The following is a 24,126-nucleotide window of genomic DNA, read 5'->3' as shown; positions in this document are numbered from 1 at the left end:
AAACTCTACTGTAGATTTTTAATTTTTGCTTTTTGGCATTAGTTATCAATTTTGTACCTGTAGTTTCTTTATAATTTTCACGACCTTGTTTGTTATTCTTTGTTCGTTTCTCTCTTTCTTTTCCTTCTTCTTTTCATTAACATCGCATTTTTCAAATTCCAAACTCTACTCTAGATTTTTAATTTTTGCTTTTATGTATTTGTTACCAATTTTGTACCTTTAAGAAACCCAATCTTCAGGACCCATTTTTCACTAGGGAACAAGATTACTGGCTTGACTGCTCTCTCTCCCTTTGGACTCTCCGTTTTCTCCACCAGGTCGCCTGTATCTCCTCCCTAACCCCTCTCTACTCTACCCAACTCTGTGAATTTCTGTGTGTTCCAGACGGTGGAGAACACTTAGGGAACTGATTACTGGCTGGATCTGTCTCCCTCCTTTTCATTTCCCCCTTTTATCCTTCGGGCCACCTCTGTCTCCTGCCTCCTTCTTCTCTTCTCTGTATAACTCTGTGAACATCTCTGAGCAGTCCAGTTGTGGAGTGCACATAAGGAAGTGACTACTGGCTAGCCCACTCTCTCCACTATTGATTCCACCTCATCTCATTTGGGTCACCTCTAACTCCCTCCTCCCTCTTCTCTTCTCCATGTAACGCTGTGAACCTCTCTGAGTGACCCTCACAGTAGAGAAACTTTTCATCTTTAACGTAGATGTTTTATCAATGGTGCTGTATAGAAGGAGAAGTTTTGAAACTACTGTAAAAATAAGACCGATAACTGGAAGTAGGAGGCTTAAGTCCAAACCCTGACTCCAGGGAACTCCTGACTCCAAGGAACATTAACTGACAGGAGCTCATCAAACGCCTCCATACCGACACTGAAACCAAGCATCACACAAGGGCCAACAAGATCCAGGGCAAGACATAACAAGCAAGTTCTCCAGCAACAAAGGAGCACAGCCCTGAGCTTCAAGATACAGGCTGCCCTAAGTCACCCCAAAACCATAGACATCTCATAACTCATTACTGGACATTTCATTACACTCCAGAGAGAAGAAATACAGCTCCATCCACCAGAACATCGACACAAGCTTCCCTAACCAGGAAACCTTGACAAGCCACCTGTACAAACCCACACACAGCGAGGAAATGCCAACAATAAAGAGAACTCCACAAACTGCCAGAATACAGAAAGGACACCCCAAACTCAGCAATTTAAACAAGATGAAGAGACAGAGGAATACCCAGCAGATAAAGGAACAGGATAAATGCCCACCAAACCAAACAAAAGAGGAAGAGATAGGGAATCTACCTGATAAAGAATTCCGAATAATGATAGTGAAATTGATCCAAAATCTTGAAATTAAAATGGAATCACAGATAAATAGCCTGGAGGCAAGGATTGAGAAGATGCAAGAAAGGTTTAACAAGGACTTAAAAGAAATAAAAAAGAGTCAATATATAATGAATAATGCAATAAGTGAAATTAAAAACACTCTGGAGGCAACAAATAGTAGAATAACAGAGGCAGAAGATAGGATTAGTGAATTACAAGATAGAATGGTAGAAATAAATGAATCAGAGAGGACAAAAGAAAAACGAATTAAAAGAAATGAGGACAATCTCAGAGACCTCCAGGACAATATTAAACGCTACAACATTCGAATCATAGGGGTCCCAGAAGAAGAAGACAAAAAGAAAGACCATGAGAAAATACTTGAGGAGATAATAGTTGAAAACTTCCCTAAAATGGGGAAGGAAATAATCACCCAAGTCCAAGAAACCCAGAGAGTCCCAAACAGGATAAACCCAAGGCGAAACACCCCAAGACACATAGTAATCAAATTAACAAAGATCAAACACAAAGAACAAATATTAAAAGCAGCAAGGGAAAAACAACAAATAACACACAAGGGAATACCCATAAGGATAACAGCTGATCTTTCAATAGAAACTCTTCAAGCCAGGAGCGAATGGCAAGACATACTTAAAATGATGAAAGAAAATAACCTACAGCCCAGATTATTGTACCCAGCAAGGATCTCATTCAAGTATGAAGGAGAAATCAAAAGCTTTTCAGACAAGCAAAAGCTGAGAGAATTCTGCACCACCAAACCAGCTCTCCAACAAATACTAAAGGATATTCTCTAGACAGGAAACACAAAAACGGTGTATAAATTTGAACCCAAAACAATCAAGTAAATGGCAACGGGATCATACTTATCAGTAATTACCTTAAACGTAAATGGGTTGAATGCCCCAACCAAAAGACAAAGACTGGCTGAGTGGATACAAAAACAAGACCCCTACATATGTTGTCTACAAGAGACCCACCTCAAAACACGGGACACATACAGACTGAAAGTGAAGGGCTGGAAAAAGATTTTCCATGCAAATAGGGACCAAAAGAAAGCAGGAGTAGCAATACTCATAACAGATAAAATAGACTTTAAAACAAAGACTGTGAAAAGAGACAAAGATGGTCACTACATAATGATCAAAGGATCAATCCAAGAAGAAGATATAACAATTATAAATATATATGCACCCAACACGGGAGCACCGCAGTATGTAAGACAAATGCTAACAAGTATGAAAGGAGAAATTAACAATAACACAATAATAGTGGGAGACTTTAATACCCCACTCACACCTATGGATAGATCAACTAAGCAGAAAATTAACAAGGAAACACAAACTTTAAACGATACAATAGACCAGTTAGACCTAATTGATATCTATAGGACATTTCATCCCAAAACAATGAATTTCACCTTTTTCTCAAGCGCACATGGAACCTTCTCCAGGATAGATCACATCCTGGGCCATAAAGCTAGCCTTGGTAAATTCAAAAAAATAGAAATCATTCCAAGCATCTTTTCTGACCACAATGCAGTACGATTAGATCTCAATTACAGGAGAAAAACTATTAAAAATGCCAACATATGGAGGCTGAAGAACACGCTGCTGAATAACCAACAAATCACAGAAGAAGTCAAAAAAGAAATCAAAATTTGCATAGAAACGAATGAAAATGAAAACACAACAACCCAAAACCTGTGGGACAAGGTAAAAACAGTCCTAAGGGGAAAGTTCATAGCAATACAGGCACACCTCAAGAAACAAGAAAAAAGCCAAATAAATAACCTAACTCTACACCTAAAGCAACTAGAAAAGGAAGAAATGAAGAACCCCAGGGTTAGTAGAAGGAAGAAATCTTAAAACTTAGAGCAGAAATAAATGCAAAAGAAACAAAAGAGATCATAGCAAAAATCAACAAAACCAAAAGCTGTTTTTTTGAAAGGATAAATAAAATTGACAAACCATTAGCCAGACTCATCAAGAAACAAAGGGAGAAAAATCAAATCAATAAAATTAGAAATGAAAATGGAGAGATCACAACAGACAACACAGAAATACAAAGGATCATAAGAGACTACTATCAACAATTATATGCCAATAAAATGGACAACGTGGAAGAAATGGACAAATTCTTAGAAAAGTACAACTTTCCAAAACTCGACCAGGAAGAAATAGAAAATCTTAACAGACCCATCACAAGCACGGAAATTGAAACTGAAATCAAAAATCTTCCAGCAAACAAAAGCCCAGGTCCAGACGGCTTCACAGCTGAATTCTACCAAAAATTTAGAGAAGAGCTAACACCTATCCTGCTCAAACTCTTCCAGAAAATTGCAGAGGATGGTAAACTTCCAAACTCATTCTATGAGGCCACCATCACCCTAATACCAAAACCTGACAAAGATCCCACAAAAAAAGAAAACTACAGGCCAATATCACTGATGAACATAGATGCAAAAATCCTTAACAAAATTCTAGCAATCAGAATCCAACAACACATTAAAAAGATCATACACCATGACCAAGTGGGCTTTATCCCAGGGATGCAAGGATTCTTCAATATCCGCAAATCAATCAATGTAATACACATTAACAAATTGAAAAATAAAAACCATATGATTATCTCAATAGATGCAGAGAAAGCCTTTGACAAAATTCAACATCCATTTATGATCAAAACTCTCCAGAAAGCAGGAATAGAAGGAACATACCTCAACATAATCAAAGCTATATATGACAAACCCACAGCAAACATTATCCTCAATGGTGAAAAATTGAAAGCATTTCCTCTAAAGTCAGGAACAAGACAAGGGTGCCCACTTTCACCATTACTATTCAACATAGTTTTGGAAGTTTTGGCCACAGCAATCAGAACAGAAAAAGAAATAAAAGGAATCCAAATTGGAAAAGAAGAAGTAAAGCTCTCACTGTTTGCAGATGACATGATCCTCTACATAGAAAACCCTAAAGACTCCACCAGAAAATTACTAGAACTAATCAATGACTATAGTAAAGTTGCAGGATATAAAATCAACACACAGAAATCCCTTGCATTCCTATACACTAATAATGAGAAAACAGAAAGAGAAATTAAGGAAACAATTCCATTCACCCTTGCAACAGAAAGAATAAAATACTTAGGAATATATCTACCTAAAGAAACTAAAGACCTATATATAGAAAACTATAAAACACTGGTGAAAGAAATCAAAGAGGACACTAATAGATGGAGAAATATACCATGTTCATGGAATGGAAGAATCAATATAGTGAAAATGAGTATACTACCCAAAGCAATCTATAGATTCAATGCAATCCCTATCAAGCTACCAACAGCATTCTTCACAGTGCTAGAACAAATAATTTCACAATTTGTATGGAAATACAAAAAACCTCGAATAGCCATAGCGATCTTGAGAAAGAAGAATGGAACTGGAGGAATCAACCTACCTGACTTCAGGCTCTACTACAAAGCCACAGTTCTCAAGACAGTATGGTACTGGCACAAAGACAGAAAGATAGATCAATGGAACAAAATAGAAAGCCCAGAGATAAATCCACGCACATATGGACACCTTATCTTTGACAAAGGAGGCAAGAATATACAATGGATTAAAGACAATCTCTTTAACAAGTGGTGCTGGGAAATCTGGTCAACCACTTGTAAAAGAATGAAACTAGAACACTTTCTAACACCATACACAAAAATAAACTCAAAATGGATTAAAGATCTCAACGTAAGACCAGAAACTATAAAACTCCTAGAGGAGAACATAGGCAAAACACTCTCTGACATACATCACAGCAGGATCCTCTATGACCCACCTCCCAGAATATTGGAAATAAAAGCAAAAATAAACAAATAGGACCTAATTAACCTTAAAAGCTTCTGCACATCAAAGGAAACTATTAGCAAGGTGAAAAGACAGCCTTCAGAATGGGAGAAGATAATAGCAAATGAAGCAACTGACAAACAAATAATCTCAAAAATATACAAGCAACTCCTACAGCTCAACTCCAGAAAAATAAATGACCCAATCAAAAAATGGGCCAAAGAACTAAATAGACATTTCTCCAAAGAAGACATACAGATGGCTAACAAACACATGAAAAGATGCTCAACATCACTCATTATCAGAGAAATGCAAATCAAAACCACTATGAGGTACCATTTCACACCAGTCAGAATGGCTGCGATCCAAAAGTCTACAAGTAATAAATGCTGGAGAGGGTGTGGAGAAAAGGGAACCCTCTTACACTGTTGGTGGGAATGCAAACTAGTACAGCCACTCTGGAGAACAGTGTGGAGATTCCTTAAAAAACTGGAAATAGAACTGCCTTATGATCCAGCAATCCCACTGCTGGGCATACACACTGAGGAAACCAGAAGGGAAAGAGACACGTGTACCCCAATGTTCATCGCAGCACTGTTTATAATAGCCAGGACATGGAAGCAACCTAGATGTCCATCAGCAGATGAATGGATAAGAAAGTTATGGTACATATACATAATGGAGTATTACTCAGCCATTAAAAAGAATACATTTGAATCAGTTCTAATGAGGTGGATGAAACTGGAGCCTATTATACAGAGTGAAGTAAGCCAGAAAGAAAAACACCAATACAGTATACTAACGCATATATATGGAATTTAGAAAGATGGTAACAATAACCCTGTGTACGAGACAGCAAAAGAGACACTGATGTATAGAACAGTCTTATGGACTCTGTGGGAGAGGGAGAGGGTGGGAAGATTTGGGAGAATGGCATTGAAACATGTAAAATATCATGTATGAAACGAGTTGCCAGTCCAGATTCGATGCACGATACTGGATGCTTGGGGCTGGTGCACTGGGACGACCCAGAGGGATGGAATGGGGAGGGAGGAGGGAGGAGGGTTCAGGATGGGGAACACATGTATACCTGTGGCGGATTCATTTTGATATTTGGCAAAACTAATACAATTATGTAAAGTTTAAAAATAAAATAAAATTAAAAAATAAATAAATAAAAGCTTGAAAAGTGTCTACTGATAAAGTTCTAAGCTAGATGAGCTCACAATCACAAATAACTAAATCCAAGAGTCAACAAGGCACGATGAGTAAGAGCTGATGGAAATGCCAAACAAAAGCAGAGGTGCAAAGATTACAGCTACTGGAATTATGAGCAGCAGAGTATAAGATACTTATATATGAAATTATTTAAAAAATTGAAAGCATGTTAAAAAAGAGAGAGGCTCTCAAATGTGTATTAGGCAAATGTGAAAATGCAGCAAATAATACTTCTACAAATGGAAAAAAGTAAATGGCCAAGACTTTTCCAGAACTGGTAATAGGAAACAATCTCAAATTCAGGAAACCCAGCAAATCCCAATCAGGATAAAGAAAATAAAGGTTCACTTAGCAGTTTACAGTTAAACTACAGAATACTAAACAAGAAAGCAAGATCTTGAAACCAGTAAGAAAGAAAAGAAAAATTACATACGAAGGAATAAATCTTAGACTAAATGTTGACTTCTGAAGGAACTGATGATTGGAAAACTACAGAATGATAGCTACACAATGCCAAAATTAGAGTAAATTGAGACTTTTATTCCCCAACCCCCAATTTTTACATCCAGAAAAATGATCTAAGAGTGACAGCAAAATAAAGACATATTCAGGATATTCGGGCTTATAGCTTTCAGTTTAAGGTTACTGCCAGCCTATGGATACTCCAAGGAAGGCATCCAGGGGAATAAATATCCTGAACTCACTCTCCTCCCTTCCTTATTTTCTGAACTTAACGGGGTCACAAAGAGTTGGACATGACTTAGCGACTGAACAATAACAACAAATCAGAAGCCAGAGACTAAGGGAGCTTTTTCAGTTTGAAGAAAAATAAACAAAAATCCCAAAGTGTCTAGGGGCACTGAATAGGAACAAATGGGAGCATTCAAAATCATTCTCTCAAATAGATTATTTTTTTTTTTGGCCAAGCTGCACAGCATGTAGGATCTTAGTTCCCCCCACTGAACCCTCGCCCCCTACAGTGGAAGTGCAGAGTAGTAATCACTGGACAGCCAGAGAAGTCCCCCAGATAGTTTTATAAATCGAGAATTACTTTGATTTCAGGCTATTCAAGAAAGTAAATTACACATATTGCTCATGAGCACAGATGCAAAAAATGCTAAACAAAATAGCAAACTGAACTCAGCAACGTGTAAAATGCAATATATCAAGGCAAGTCTGGATCATATTAAGAATACAAGATTGACTTAAAATTAGAAACTGATCAATGTAACTGACCAAAATAGTAGATTAGAATGAAAAAAAAAAAAAAGAAACCCATAAGATCATGGCATTTGATAAAATGAAGGTTGGTGATAAAAAGGCTTAGGTAGAGGGAACCCTTGCACACTATCGGTGGGAATGTAAACTGGTGCTGCCACCACCGAAAACAGTAGGAAGGTTCCTTAAAAAACTAAAAACAGAGCTGCTATATGACCCAGCAATGCCACTCCTGGACATACATCCAGAAAACATGAAAACCTTCAGTAGAAAAGACATGTATCACAATGATTACCGCAGCACTGTTTACAACCCCCAGGAGATGGAAACAATACAAGCGCTCATCAACAAACAACTGGATTAAGCTGTGGTATATATCCAATAGAATATTACTCAGCCATAAAAATAACAAAATACTGCCATTTGAAGTAACACAGATGAACCTAGGAAAATTATACTTAGTGAAGTCATACAGAGGAAGACAAATGGGATAATGGTATCACTTACATATGGAATCTAAAAAATAATACAGATGAATCTATATGCAAAATAGAAACAGACTCACAGGCAAGAGAAAACAAACTTATGGTTACCAAAGGAGGGAGGGAAAATTAGGAATATGGAGCTAACAAACACAAATACTATACATAAAAAAGTAACAAGATTTACTGAATAAAATAATATCTTATAATAACCTATAATGGAATATCATCACAAGAATAACTGAATCATTATGCTGTAAACCTGAAACTAACACAATATAATCAACTATACTTCAATTTAATTAGAGGTTCAGTCAACTAGGAAGAGAGGCGTACATTTTTTAAAAAAATATTGATTTATTTAGCCGTGCCATGTCTTAACTGTGGTACCTGGGATCTTTGATCTTCTTTGTGGAACGTGGGATCTTTAGTTGTGGCATGAAAACTCTTAGTTGCAGCACATGGGTTCTTGCTGACTAGTGATTGAAACCTGGTCCCCTGCATCGGGACACCAAAGTCTTAGCCACTGGACCACCCGGGAAGTGCTTGAGGAATACATTCTTAACATGATAGACATCCATGATGTAGATGATACAGATATGATACATCTGTATCAAAACCATACTCAATGGGAATGTTAAAGACATTCCATTTAAAAGAAGGAACAAGTCAAGGATGACTAGTACCACAATCATTATTTAGCATTGTATGGGAAATTCCAGCCTGTGCACTAAATTAAAAATAAGTACACAGATTAGAAAAAAAAAACTATCATAATTCACATGACTGATTATCTATAAAGAAAATTCAGAAGAGTCTATAAATTTTAAGAGTAAGAAGAGCTTTACAAAATGGCTAAATAGAAGATAAACATACAAAATTTAAACTGCATTACTATACAGCAACAAGAGTTAGAAAATGCAATTTTAGAAAAGATATTACTTAAAATAACAAAAGGTAAGATACCTGGCAATCAAACTAACAAAATAGTCAATATATGAAAGACATCATCATGTAGAAAAGTATAAGCTTTGAATGAAAGACTTTAAGGGAGAACTAAATAAATGGAGCGGAGAAGGCAATGGCACCCTACTCCAGTACTCTTGCCTGGAAAATCCCATGGACGGAGGAGCCTGATAGGCTGCAGTCCATGGGGTCACTAAGAGTCAGACACGACTGAGCGACTTCACTTTCACTTTTCACTTTCATGTATTGGAGAAGGAAATGGCAACCCACTCCAGTGTTCTTGCCTGGAGAATCCCAGGGACGGGGGAGCCTGGTGGGCTGCCGTCTCTGGGGTCGCACAGAGTCGGACATGACTGAAGCGACTTAGCAGCAGCAGCAGCAAATAAATGGAGAGATGTACCATGATCATGAATAGGAAGACTCAGTATCACAAAAGATGTAAACATTCCATGAATTTACCTATAGACGTAATAAAAGTTCAAACAAACACCAGAAAGAAATTTTAATTTGACAATATGATTCTAACATTTATGAGAAAAGCCAAGTGTCAGCCAAGATTAAACTGAAGAAAAAGTAGGCTGGATGATTTTCTCTTCTAGACATTAAAGCTTATCATAGAATGGTAGTAATTTATAAACAGTGCTATTGGGAGAGACACTCAAACAGAAATACGGATAAAAGAGAGAATTCTGAAACAGACTCTTCATATATAGAGACATAGTGAGGATAGAGCTTATACAGCAGATTATTGGCATATATTGGGAAAATATGCCAGAAAATTGCTTATTCATATAGAAAAAGAAGTATGGATGTCTTATGGACTGAATGTTTGTGTCCCCCAAATTCATATACTGAAGTCCTAACCCCCAGTGACTGCAGCCATGAAATTAAAAGACACTTGCTCCTTGGAAGAAAAGCTATGACCAACCTAGACAGCATATTAAAAAGCAGATATTACTTTGCCAACAAAAGTCAGTCTAGTCAAAGCTATGGGTTTTCCAGTAGTCATGTATGGATGTGAAAGCTGGACCACAAAGAAAGCTGAGTGCCGAAGAATTGATGCTTTTGAATTGTGGTGTTGGAGAAGACTCTTGAGAGTCCCTTGGACTGCAAGGAGATCCAACAAGTCCATCCAAAAGGAAATCAGTGTTGAATACTCATTGGAAGGACAGATGCTGAAGCTGAAACTCCAATACTTTGGCCACCTGATGCAAAGAACTGACACACTGGAAAAGACCCTGATGCTGGGCAAGATTGAAGGCAGAAGAAGGGGACGACAGAGGATGAGATGGTTGGAGGCATCACTGACTCAATGGAAATGAGATTGAGCAAGCTCTGGGAGTTGGTGATGGATAGGGAAGCCTGGCGTGCTGCAATTCATGGGGTCACAGAGTCAGACACAACTGAGAGACTGAACTGAACTGACTGAACCCCCAATATGGTGGTATTTGGGTTCTCTGGGAGGTTATTATGCTTAAATGACATCAGGAAGGTGAGGCCCTCATGGTGAGATTATTGTCCTTCTAAGAAGAGACAAGGTGGACTAAAATCATAATTAAGAAAAGTGAAACATTACAATTTCTAATAAAAACATTGGAAAAATATGAATAGGGTAAGAAAGGATTTCTTTAAATAAGACAGAAAAGTGCTAACTTACAATGGAGAATATTGATATATTTTACGGCATTAAATTTAAGAACCTCTATTGATCAAAATACACCATCAAGTGAGTATAAAGGCAGCCATAAATGGAGAGATGATGTTTGTAATACATACAACCAACAAAGGATTACATCTATATATATATATATATATTAAAAATAAACAATAAAAAGTACTGAACAAACATTTAGCAAGGAAGGAAATGTGAATGACCAATTAACATATCAAAGGACCATTAACCTTAGCAACCAAGAATATACAAATCATATTTACATGCATGTACATACAAATCATATTTACATGCATGTTTGCATATTAAACAGTGTGACAATTCCAAGAGTCAGTGAGAATGTGGACCATTAGGAACTGTCATACCTCAGTGGGAGGATCAACTTGTACAGCCACGATGGAAAAACGAACTTGGCACCGCCTAGAAAATTTAGACACATGTGTACATTTCCTCTATCAGGGCTACTTCCTAGAGAAATTAATGCACGTGTGAACCAGGAGATGTGCACAAAACATGTTCTCTGTAGGATTATTCAGAACCATAAAAAATCTAATCACAACCTAAATATCATCAATACAAGAGAGCTAATTAATGTATATACCACATTGAAAATTTACACAGTAATGAAAATAAATGAACCATGGCTCCATTCATCTCTGTTGCTAAATGTCATGATCAATGTGGACTGAAAAAAAAAGGGCAAAGAAGAGCTATGCAAAGCAGAAACAGACAAAACTGAAGACTATATTATCTTACAAATAAAATTCAGGATAGTGGTTTCCTCTTGGCAGGAATGGGCTAAAAGAATGTGATGGGGGAGCACAGCCCAGGGGTCATCATCAGCACTTGGTGGTGGTCTGCTCTTCAGCTGAGGGGTGGGTGGCGCCCGTTCTTCTCATTATTCCCTCATTAGTCTGTACATGTATAGTGTGTATACTGTGTGGCATACATGTGTATTATAAAAATGAAACCTTGGTAAACCTCAGACTTTCCTTCTCAGTCTTTGTACAAAGTCACATTTAAAACAAGCACAGTTAAAACAGCCCCAAATTGTAATTTTTCAAACAAAAATTTTTTAAATGGTAGATTATGAAGCAACCCGTAATTCCTTTCTTAAGACGTCTTCTCTCCTGATGGCCATCCAAACGCCATCAACGCTCAGAATATTTATTGTTGGCTGAGGGAACAACTGAGAGTTTCAAGGCCTTTAGCCTTAATGGTTTGCCTCCTTGATAAATAATTTCACATTCTCAGCTCTGTGGAAGCCCAGGATTCTCCATCAGTGGAGTCTCCCACCACAGTCATGGCAAAGCATGACAATGGCAATGATCTCAGGGCCCAGAGGCCTCTGCAGGCCTCCTTCTATATTTTCACCCCATGGGAGACTGCTTGAGGAGTCCTGTCCACCAGGGATCAGTCTATGCAGATTTTTATCAGCCACTGTGCACTCAGTGTTATGCTCCCCACAAAATCTCTAGAAGGCAACTCACAGCAAGACCCTTGATGGGATTTCTAATAACCATTCCAGTTATTTTATGGAATCCTAGAATCCATTAGTCAAAAAATAAAAAAAAGATGTCACACTAGATGACATGACCGATGTCTCTGTACCAAGGCTCATCATCGTCGGCCAGAAGTCTCTTAGCTTACACACAGATGATTTGATAAGAACTCCAGTGAGACGGTTCATTCTTGAGCCATTCGTTGCTTAATATCAGCAGCCTGCCCCCACTGCCCTTTTTTTTTTTTTTTTAAAGTTCCTAGCACTGCCTTCTGATTTTGCCAATTGGGATTTAGGATACAACCCTTGCCACTGACAGCAACCATTTTTGGGTTTATAAATATCACAACCTTTCAAGTTTTAAGAGGTGTGTTCCTTCCCCAATCTCCCTAGTCACCTTAATTTCATCATCTGATGTTCTCTGCTTCTTCTCCAGTTTCTTTTCTTTCCTCATCATTATAATAAAGGCCAGCAAAACTTCATGCTTCACTTTGCTTATCTGAGTAGCAGGACAAAGTTGGCCTGCTATCACACAGCACGTGAAGAGAAGGTGTCCCTTGGAACATGAGTCCCCAGCTGACAACAGTGGCTGAGATAACAGAGTATCAGAGTGGATATTAGGTCACTGGGCAGAGATTTTGTGTGTTCTCTTCTTGAGTGGAGTGAGAGTCTTTCACTAAATGGGCTCCAAACTCTAGCTAGATCATTATCGAACAGCATAAGGATTATGGTGCTTGGTGTCTTGGATGCCAAGGCAGAGAAAGAGAATGATATTCCCTTCAGAAGATGAGCTAACAAAGTTACCTGAGCGAATCTGCACAGGGAAAAGACATGAGTGGTCTTAAAATATCAGAGTCCCCTAAGAGGGCACAATTTTCCTTTCTGTTTCAGGAGTGTCAGTACCCCTCTGCAGGATAGTGAAACAGATGCAAACGGAGTGAAAATGCCACCATTGTGATCTCATGTCTAGGTGTAAACATGGAGATAAGGCAACAACACACAGTACTTCTGCCCTCTCTCCTGGGCTCTAAAAAGGATTTGACCTTGTATAGATTAGTTTTGCCAATATCTGTAGATCTTTTCAGACAGACCTCCTTGCAACTTTGATTCTGTATTTAAAAATGTGGTGCCAACTCTTCTCCATCATTCTCACTTCTGGGATTAAAGCTGAAGATGTGATGATCATGAGAAATGCTCCTGAGCCGACCTGAGACCATGGCAAGGGCTTAATGCTCTCAGAGAGTCAGGCAATGTGCCCTCAGCTACAAATAACAGCTAATAGGATGCCAAGATCCATTTAACACAAACAAACCTAAGAAAGTTCTAAAGAAAATGAGGTAAGGAGGGCAGATAATATCTAATGTCTATTAGGGAATTGCTTAGAACTAGGAAGTAGAAAAGAGAGAATGTTACTTTTCAATATTGCTTTCATGGGTAATTCTTAGAAACCACAAAATGAGTATTGTGAAAGGCTTGTTTCTGGAAAGGTACAAGGAGGTTCCCATAAAAACATCTACTTCTGCTTCATTGACTAGGCTAAAACCTTGGACGTGTGGATCACAACAAACTGTGGAAAATTCTTAAAGAGATGGGAATACCACATCACCTTACCTGTCTCCTGAGAAACCTGCATGCAGGTCAGGAAGCAGCAGTTAGAACTGGACATGAACAACGGACTGGTTCAAAATTGGAAAAGGAATACGTCTAGGCTGTGTATTGTCACCCTGCTTATTTAACTTATATGCAGAGGACATCATGAGAAACACTGGGCTGGATAAAGCACAAGCTAGAATCAAGACTGCTGGGAGAAATATCAATAACCTCAGATATGAAAATGATACCACCCTTATGGCAGAAAGCAAAGAAGAACTAAAGAGCCTCTTGATGAAAGTGGAAGAGAAGAGTGAAAAAGTTGGCTTAAAGCTCAATATTCAAAAAACTAAGATCATGACATCTGGTCCCATCCCTTCATGGCAAATAGATGGGGAAACAATGGAAAGAGTGACAGGCTTTATTTTCTTGGGCTCCAAAATCACGGCAGATGGTGACTGCAGGTGTGAAATTAAAAGACACTCATTGGAAGAAAAGTTATGACCAACCTAGACAGCATATTTAAAAAGCAGAAACATTACTTTGTCAACAAAGGTCCATCTAGTCAAAGCTATGGTTTTTCCAGTAGTTGTGTATGGATGTGAGAGTTGGACCATAAAGAAAGCTGAGCACAAAAGAATTGATGCTTTTTAACTGTGGTGTTGGAAAAGACTCCTAAGAGTCCCTTGGACTGCAAGGAGATCAATCCAGTCAATCATAATGGAAATCAGTCCTGAATACTCATCGGAAGGACTGATGCTGAAGCTGAAACTCCAATACTTTGGCCACCTGATGAGAACTGACCCATTAGAAAAGGCTCTGATGCTGGGAAAGATTGAAGGCAGGAGGAAGAAGGGGACAACAGAGGATGGGATGGTTAGATGGCATCACCGACTCAATGGACACGATTTTGAGCTCCAGGAGCTGGTGAAGGACAGGGAAGTCTGGCACGATGCAGTCAACGGGGTCGCAAAGAACTGGACACGACTGAGTGACTAAACTTAACTGAAGGAGATTTGAAGCAATAGCTTTAAGTACAGTGAGATAAATTTTGTTCTCTACCCCTCAAATAAAATAAGGTGTAAGTAATCTGTTTGCATGCTGACCAAGAAGCTCCCCCCTCCCCACCCTCATCCAAAATGAAGAAATGTTAGACTCACGTTGGTGACATATTCGATATCCTTCCACAGGATGCACTCCCTGGGAAAATCAGCCAAGTCTAAGAAGTGATCCACCACCACTTGGCCAATTAAGTCATGGCGAGAGAACCTGTCAAAGTCATAGACAGAAAAGTGAAGCTTCCTGGCTGCAAGGTCATTGTAGGGAACTGGAAATAAAAACACTTCATCAAACACGGGGTTCAGGGTCTTTCTGTGAACTTTAGTCTGGTGTTTTGTCTTCCGATCAGGAAGCAAATAGATCTTGACGTAAGGATCTGAAGTCCCAGAAAAGTCCTTGGCGGGCAAGTTGACAGCTTTGTGGATCTTCACTATGAGCTGCTCTAAGTCACAGTCATATTTTAAAATGAAGTTCAGTTTCCCACAGGATTTACTGTTACTCCTTCTCCCGTCATCGTTATCCAATGACCTCTGCTTATATAACTCTGGTTTAATTCGACCAATGCCAGTCAACTGTTCCTGTTTTTGAAGTTGTTGGATATTGAAGTCTGGGTTTGACAGGTTGAGTTGTCTTCGGATTGAATTGTGCCTTGAATGAAGAGCAAGAGAGAACAAAGTTATAACCTCATTAGCTCTGGGTCTTTCACAAACCTGTGCCTGGGATGTAGGTAGACTGCTCCTGCTACTGCTGCTAAGTCGGTTCAGTCGTGTCCGACTCTGTGCGACCCCAAAGACGGCAGCCCAACAGGCTCCCCCGTCCCTGGGATTCTCCAGGTGGGAATACTGGAGTGGGTTGCCATTTCCTTCTCCAATGCATGAAAGTGAAAAGTGAAAGTGAAGTTGCTCAGTCATGCCCAACTCTTAGCGACCCCATGGACTGCAGCCTACCAGGCTCCTCCATCCATGGGATTTTCCAGGCAAGGGTACTGGAGTGGGGTGCCATTGTAGACTGCTACATACTATTAAAAGTTTAGACTTGTATGCATTTTTTTAATCTAAATTCAAAATGCCTGTCAATGTGAGTAAACTGTTCCCCAAGGCTTGAAGCTCAAAACTGAGGCTTGGGCATCTGGAAGTGCTCTTACTAACATGTGACCTTGGAGCTTGGAGGGTTTAATGCACTTTCTAAACTGTCTAATATGACATTAGAGAAGCTTATTCAGCTGGTGGGAGGTAAAGATTTGTACAAACTGGTTTAGAAAATAAAATTATTCTCCTTAATATATAGTATGGTCTTGAAACTGAAATAGTTAGCTATGTGGTATCTTAAAAAGAATGGATATTTTTCTAAATTATATAGAATTTCCTGGCACTGGTTTTTAGCCTACTAAGGATTCACATTCTCATGGGATAAATCAGATCATTTCATCACAAGAACATAGTCTTTGCTCTTCTGGAAATGTATGTGACAGGATGCATCTGTTTGTAGGGGATTCTGTTGACTCTGAAAGATACAAGTGCCAGCTCCATGACTGTGCTTCCATTGTACCACGTGGGCAACATGTGATAAGGAGGGAGGCTTTTATTTCTATAATAAACACTGAGACATAAAAATTAAAGGTAAGCTATTATAAATCTATATATGGATTCAGTTAGAGAAGGTTGGACACTGGTATTACAAATTAAATATTTGCTATCAGAATCGATATTTCACCCTATAAGCTTGCTGGTTTGGGTTATAAGTTTTTCTGAAAATCTCTGCCATATGTATGGGTCCTCACAAACTGAGAGAAGTCATTACACAGAAAGTTGTCTTTAAGATTATTTTGTTCATTTTAGTTCATAGCTATTATATTGTATTTTGTCTCTCAATCACCTTAATTAAAATAGCTCCTCTCCACCAGAAGGTAAAAGGGAACAGTCAAACTGTCTCTGAGGCGTTAGTAAATAGTTGAAGAGACACAGTAAACATTGGAGTTTGCCTTCTTTTCCTTTCTTAAGACTACTTTATGAAATGAAGGTGCAAATATGGGATTAATAGGCCCTGAAACATACTTGAAATTATTCTCCCTTGTCATACAGATGCTATGATGCTAAATATTTCTCTTCATCCTAAAATACCCTCCTGATTACTAATCACTCACACGGTACAACAAAAGCACAATCACAGAGCCGTCACTTGCACCTGTCACAGCCAACACATCTACACTCAGCCATACACATCCCCACATGTGCAAAATCTGTGTGGCCTGAACACTTCTCTTGTGGAATTTTAATTTCTTACAAAGAAATCCACTCACCATCTTAAGTTTTCTTTGTACCTTTTGATTTTTCCAGGAAGGAAGGGGGGGACAATGATCAAGTTCTCTGTGCTGGCACCCAGGTCAGTCCCTGTCTAGATGCTGAACCTTTGCAGTGCTAGACTACAGAGTTTTAATCCTGCTCTACTGGGATTTCTGGGCAGAAAGGCCCCCAGGGGGCAGCAAGCCTCAATCTCCATGCAGGGGTCATAAGTGGCTGAAATCAGCTTTGGTTTCCTCTGCTGGTGATTTTTCTCTCCAAGCTGGGTTCAAACAAGGGCCCTGCTTGAGTCTGGAGTCAGTTCCCACCTATGATGGGCGATTCTGGGTGCCATCCAGTTAGTCAGGGGTGCAGTTTAAACACTAAAAGTGCATCTTCAAGACCTACTAGATGTGCCATCTCGGCACCAACGTCCTGATGGACACGGGTCCTGTGTCTCCTCCGGCGCAGCTCCTGCCACTCTGCCGCCACTTTTCTCCTGAGGCGGTTGCCTGAGCAGACTCGCTGTGCCTAATAGCTTAACTGCGAGGTTTTTGAGTCATGGCTTTGGACTCCTCACAGCAGCATTTTGTCTTATCTCTCATCTGCAAGACTAAATCTGCCATGTACATTTTAATTTAAAATATATGAACTTGGCTGCTTGGCAATGGAACATATTCTGTTTTACTCTCACATTTTCTTAGACGTGAAATCTGGAGAGAAATAAATCCTACGTGTTCTGCTCTTCTCACCAGAATGGATTGCCAGGGGGTGGAGGGGATGGGCTAGGGAGGGCATTATGCAGAGATTTGTACTTCAAAGACCAAAGGAAGAGCCCATTACCTCAGAATCCAACTGCACAGGAGGACTCCATTCCAAATTCCAAGAGAGCTGAAGATTCTTTTTAAAAATCAAGCACAGGTACGAATACTACTGTCTACCCAAATGTTTTACGCAACAGTTTCAGTCTCAACATTTTTCCTCCTATTCAGGATCACACATATTATTGGGAAACCAGTTGAATTCAACTGTAAGGAAGTGGCTTAAAGCAGATGGCAAAGACTGTAACAGGCCATGACAGTGCTCACTCCCTGGGGCTTTCTTTCGGTCGCTTCCAATTTCCCTCAGGAAAGAGTGAGTGGTGACTGGAGTTGGGGGCATGGACCAGCAAAGCTCAGAGCAGCAGAGAACCAGCGTAACCCATCACCCTGCTGCCTAAAGTCAGCAGCTAGAAAGGAGAGCAGGGAGGCTTCCCCCAGGGACACAAAGGAGAAGATAAAGTGGAGGAACTGGAAAATCAATATTCCACAGTTTCCATGGGCTACTTAAAAGGAGGCAGGAGGAAAAAGCAAATCAAAAGCAGAAAAGAGGAAAGATAAGGAGCAGAATGTCATGACCTGAGCTCCCCTCAAGATGAAGGGTCTGAAACAGTCAGTGGAGGTGGGCCTCCAGTGTAAAGTAGAGCCCCCTCCCCAGGGTAAGGATCTGGAATTCCGCCTAGGGACGCAGAATGAGTGTAGCAAGGAGGGATGTGTGTCTGAAGCAGCTCTGAGTAGGTCTGGGGAGTCCTGTATTTTGATGTTTTCAGCACTTAATATGCACAATGAATGGAAGGAATGATGGGCCCCAATGAGGGTGGCCAAGAAGGAAAGCTGAGAAATGGTGTTCTTGGTAAGGAAGTCACTCTAATGCTGACTGAAAGGAGCTGGCCCCAGGGCTGGAGCTCTCAGCTTCCTCCACCTCTTGCCCAACTCAGGGTGGGCAGAAGCCATTTTCCTGTTGTGAAACAGGCAAGGTAGAGGACGTCACCATTGGACTTGGCTGTCCCAGACCTGAGCCGGAGGACTGGTGGCTGACCCTGGAGAATGCCCAGTTTCCAAGATGACCAACAAAATCTGCAAAGCTGATTTCCCACAACAAGCTCAAAAACACACTTTCAGGCCTGAAGGAATGTGAGCCTGTGCTGAGTTGAGCCAAGGTTAAGGAGAGGTAGGTAGATGCCTACACACAAAAGGATCCCCCTCTGCTTCCATCAAATTTGAATTAACCAGTTCCAGCATCCCACTCTGAGTCTCCAGATAAAGTCTCAGTCACCCAAAAACCCAGCCACCTCCAATGGATCTTAAGAAAGAGGACATTACTACAATTCAACAAATTTGAATGTGCGAAGTAAGAAGTCAGGTAGGGAGGAAGGGAGAGAGGCAAAGCCTTGTTACTGCCTTTCAGGAAATGCCTGGCCAGGGGGTGAAGAGAGAGTTGTACACTATCATAAGTCAGGGCAGAGGGGATAAGAACTGACTGGATGTTAGGGAGAGGGATAAAGAAAGGCCTCTGACTTGGGAAACTGTCATGGTACTTGGAGACCGTACTTGAGCTGAGCCTGCCTACTTGACCTGGCCTCCAACTTCTCAGCCTCCCAGCTGATGCTCTAGACCTCAATGGGGAAATTAAGTTTTCCTCTTGGGGCCCAGCTCTTCAGCATCATGGGACCTTCATCTCTTCTGCCCCAGCAGCTTTCCCCTCACACATGCCCACATCTTCCATTCCAGGTTCTGTGTTAAGAACCAGAGTTCAGAATTTCCCTTCCATCGCTGGGTTTCCCATGCAACCACAGACAAGAGTATATACCTTTTCACCGTCCCTCATCTCAGGGACCACATCTCAGAGGGGAAACTTGGCTTATCCCTTCCCTGGTTTGGGACACTAGTGTTTTAAGGCTTTGGGGTCCAAAGACAGGAAAGAAAAAATCAAATAGTGACTTCAGAACCATCATGGGTTTCTGTACAAAGTTCAAATCAAGACACTTTGGAAACAGGAAACTGGCCTTCCTGGAATCTTCCCTTGTGAAGGAGAGGGGAGGGTTGGGTTGTTCTGAATCACAAATGGACACAGAAGAAGGGGGAGTAGTAGACACACAGACACAGTTAACTGACTACGGCGGAGGAGGAAAGGGGTTCAGAGGCTTACAGAGTGAGTGAGATCATGCAGATGCAGGTATCGGGCCTTGGTGGGTGGAGGAGTGGGCTCAAACGCTGCTGCATACATGAAGCCTGTCTTGCTCCCCCCACCCTCAGCCAAGATAAAAAGGCACGAAACCTTGGTGTCACCTTCAAATATTTTATTCTGTTAGTAAAATGAGCCTATGTCCACCAACACTTTCTCTGAAGTGTTTACGTGTCTAGAGTAAATATACATATGCCATGGACATAACAGTTCCTGATAATTATCCCAGTAGAGAAAACACACATTTATATCTCATTTAAGGGTCTCATGGAAGTTGAGAGAGGTCTAGGCAACTTTTATTTTTGAAGATGTCAGTTTATTAAAATCTGAAGACATAACTAAAAGACTAATTCAAAACATTATGTTTGAAATGTTTACATCTAATCAATGTTCTCAACATATAAAAAAAATATATATATAGCTTAATAAACCTGTGCTACTCCTGGAGTAATTACAACATTTAATCCTAACGTACCACTTACTGGAGTTGTGGCCAGTAATGACATTTAGAGGACTCAAATTGTCGTCTTCTTTCAATTCTGCCAGAGTATTTCTGTGACTCTACAGATTACTTAGTTCAGAGGCAAGTTCAAAAGTCTCTGAACTTACTTTTTGACAAATTCAAAAGTAAGGCTCTGAATGAACGTGAGACCTGGGACAAGTCACCTTCCATTGGTTTCATATCATTATGGGCTCCACTCAGTTTATACTTTTAGTGCTTTGTCACTTTTGTCATCAGAACACAAGAAAATGGCCTGATATTGATGAATGCATTTTGTCAGTCATTCATGAAAAATTCCACTATGTGTGAGAGGCTGCACTAGGTGTTAGATACACCAGTTCAGTCGCTCAGGCATGTCCGACTCTTTGTGACATGGACTGCAGCATGCCAGGCCTCCCTGTCCATCACCAACTCCCCGAGTTTACTCAAACTCATGTCCATTGAGTCAGTGATGCCGTCCTACCAACGATCTCATCCTCTGTCATCCCCTTCTCCTCCCGACTTCAATCTTTTCCAGCATCGGGGTCTTTTCAAATGAGTCGGTTCTTCACATCAGGTCGCCAAAGTACTGGAGTTTCAGCTTCAACATCAGTCCTTCCAATGAACACCCAGGACTGATCTCCTTTAGGATGGACTGATTGGATCTCCCTGCTGTCCAAGGGACTCTCAAGAGTCTTCTCCAACACCACAGTTCAAAAGCATCAATTCTTCGGCACTCAGCCTTCTTTATAGTCCAACTCACATCCATATGTGACTACTGGAAAAACCACAGCTTTGACTAGACAGACTTTAGTTGACGAAGTAATGTCTGCTTTTTAATATGTTATCTAGGTTGGTCATAACTTTTCTTCCAAGGAGCAAGCGTCTTTTAATTTCATGGCTGCAGTCACTATCTGCAGTGAGTTTGGAGCCCCCCAAAATAAAGTCTGTCATTGTTTCCCATCTATCTGCCATGAAGTGATGGGACCAGATGCCATGATCTTAGTTTTCTGAATATTGAGTTTTAAACCAACTTTTTCACTCTCCTCTTTCATCAGAGGCTCTTTAGTTCTTCTTTGTTTTCTGCCATAAGGGTGGTGTCATTTGCATATCCAAGGTTATTGATATTTCTCCCGGCAATCTTGATTCCAGCTTGTGCTTCATCCAGCCCAGTGTTACTCATGATGTACTCTGCATATAAGTTAAATAAGCAGGGTGACAATGTACAACCTTCTTCCTGATTTAGAACCAGTCTGTTGTTCCATGTCCAGTTCTAATTGTTGCTTCATGACCTACATAGGGAGATGCAAAGCAGATCTGGTCTTTGAACTCACAGAATTCATAGTCTACAGTGGGATATAGATAATAAACAAACAATTGTATAGTTAGAAATAGATTTTAATCCTGTGAGGAAGCGAAAATAAGGCAACATGAAGAAGAATAAAGAGTGGGAAGGAGTGGAGAAAAGACTACATACTTCAGACACATGGTCAGGGAACTCCCTGTAGCTCAGATGGTAAAGAATCTGCCTGCAATACAGAAGACCTGGGTTTGATCCCTGGGTCAGGAAGATCCCCTGGAGAGGGGAATGACAATCCACTCCAGTATTCTTGCCTGGCAAATTTCATGGACAGACCATGGAGTTGCAAAGAGTCGGACACGACTGAGCAACTTTCATTCATTCAAGGAAACTTTTCTGAGGAGGTGACATCTAAGATGGAACATTAAGGCTGCAAAAGAGCCTGACATGGAGAGAAGCATTCCAGGCTGATGGAATAGCATTTATGAAGGTCCCAGGGCAGGAAATGGCAGGTATACTGAAGAAAGCAAGAGCGAAGCTGGTGTAGATGGAGATGGAATGTGATGAGCTTTTTCGGGTAGGGTCTCTTAACTGAGTCCAGGCTAGTGGCATCCTCTGGAGTTGTACCACATGGTGGCCCTGGCTGGAGGTGAGGCCTATAGCTGGTAGCAAGAGACTATGGCAGTACGACACAGGGCCTTAACAGACCTAGTAAGAAGTTTGTGGTGTGGAAATTGAAATTTTTATAAAACCAAAGTTTTATAAGAGAAATTTGAGAAGACTTAAAACAGATTGGACTTTCATGTTGGGTCATGAATCAGGAAATGGGTTAGATGGTTTTTCAAGGATCCTTCTATTTTGAGGACTCAGGGATTTTCATATATTTGGAGTAGAGATCTTTAAAATGTTCTGGTACTGAAAAGTTCTAAAAAAAAAAAAATCCACATTCCCAGGATATTACGTCATTATACGAAAGGGATTTCATCTAAATTGAAAGGAATTAGCAGGAGTTTTGGAGGGTCTAACAGTAACTGAGCTAATCAGAAACAGAAGGCGAACATGCCTGATCTTGGAAGAACAACAGAAAATCATCCTTACCAGAAATATTCTTAGAAGATGCAGCAAAACTCATCGTTAGGACGTTCCCAAAGGCAGTGGTGGGAGCCATACATATCTAAGCTGAAGGGGCCAGGTGACAGTAGGATTTCCAAAGCAAATGCCACGGCAGAAGCTGTGCCAGTCTCTGTGACAAGTAGGGAGGCCTTAACTGGGAGTCCAAGCATTGCATGTTCTGGGCTGAGCGTGTGCCCAGGGAACTTTGGGACAAACGGTAACAGCAGTAGGAGGGAAGCAGTAAGAAAGAGACAGCAGTGAGAAAGTAAAGATCATAATGAGAAAGAAGGGAGTAGAAATAATAACTAGCAACGCAGATTGTTTAGAGCCATCTCAGCAAGAGTAACTTCCCCACCTGCTGCAAATATGGTATGAAAAATGCTACTTAAAAAAGGATGTTAAAAATGTTCTGCAGTATCAAGGAAATTTCATTCATTTTTCCCACTTTGTCAGTAAAAAGGCTTTGTGTGTGTGTGTTTATAGCACAACTCTGAAGAATTATAAGACCATGTTCTTCCCATTATGGTAAGACCATGAGTCAAAGATACATATTTCCAGACATAACCCATAGAATCAGGTCAGCAGTAATTTAGATAAGAATGTCTGAAATGCAAAATGATGCAAATTATCAGTATTAGGTCAAATACAGCTGGAAAGAGTTTAGTTGTCATATGGGACTCAAATGTTACTAAACAACTTTAGACTTCAGAAGACAGAATTTAATTGCATGACTTCAAAACTAAAATACATCAAAAGGTAAATGCAAGGATAATTCTTTCCCTTTCTCTTTATTTTTGTTTTCCTTCTACCCAGTTTCTATAAGTCAGTGGTAAAGATAGCTACAGTTTTTAGTTTTAAATAAAAACTATTTTTTGATATGCAGGTTACATACATATTTTCTAGAATAAACACTAATAATTACAGTGATATGATTGCTATCAATTCTCTAGAATTATGGCAGAGTCCTCGGACCTTTCATCTAATATAAACGCAGTACTGTAACACCATATTGATGGAACCCAGATCAGAAAAATTAACATGCAGAGGAAAACCA

General features: G+C 40.1%; 1 protein-coding gene across 4 annotated transcripts in view; it reads right to left on the bottom strand.

Moving 5' to 3' along the window:
• The window catches only part of SYT9 (synaptotagmin 9), a 340,283-nt gene that overhangs the window by 119,746 nt on the left and 196,411 nt on the right, over positions 1-24,126 (bottom strand). For all 4 annotated transcript variants that reach the window (XM_044929459.2, XM_044929458.2, XM_044929460.2 and 1 more), the window contains one exon: positions 14,998-15,544. In XM_044929459.2, coding sequence (XP_044785394.1) covers positions 14,998-15,544 — 547 coding nt within the window. The remainder of the gene's footprint in view (positions 1-14,997; positions 15,545-24,126) is intronic.

The sequence above is a fragment of the Bubalus bubalis genome, chromosome 16 (assembly GCF_019923935.1).
Source record: "Bubalus bubalis isolate 160015118507 breed Murrah chromosome 16, NDDB_SH_1, whole genome shotgun sequence".
NCBI classification, from domain to species: domain Eukaryota; kingdom Metazoa; phylum Chordata; class Mammalia; order Artiodactyla; family Bovidae; genus Bubalus; species Bubalus bubalis.
Note: the sequence above shows the minus strand (reverse complement) of the source record. Positions and strands in the feature narration are given on the sequence as shown.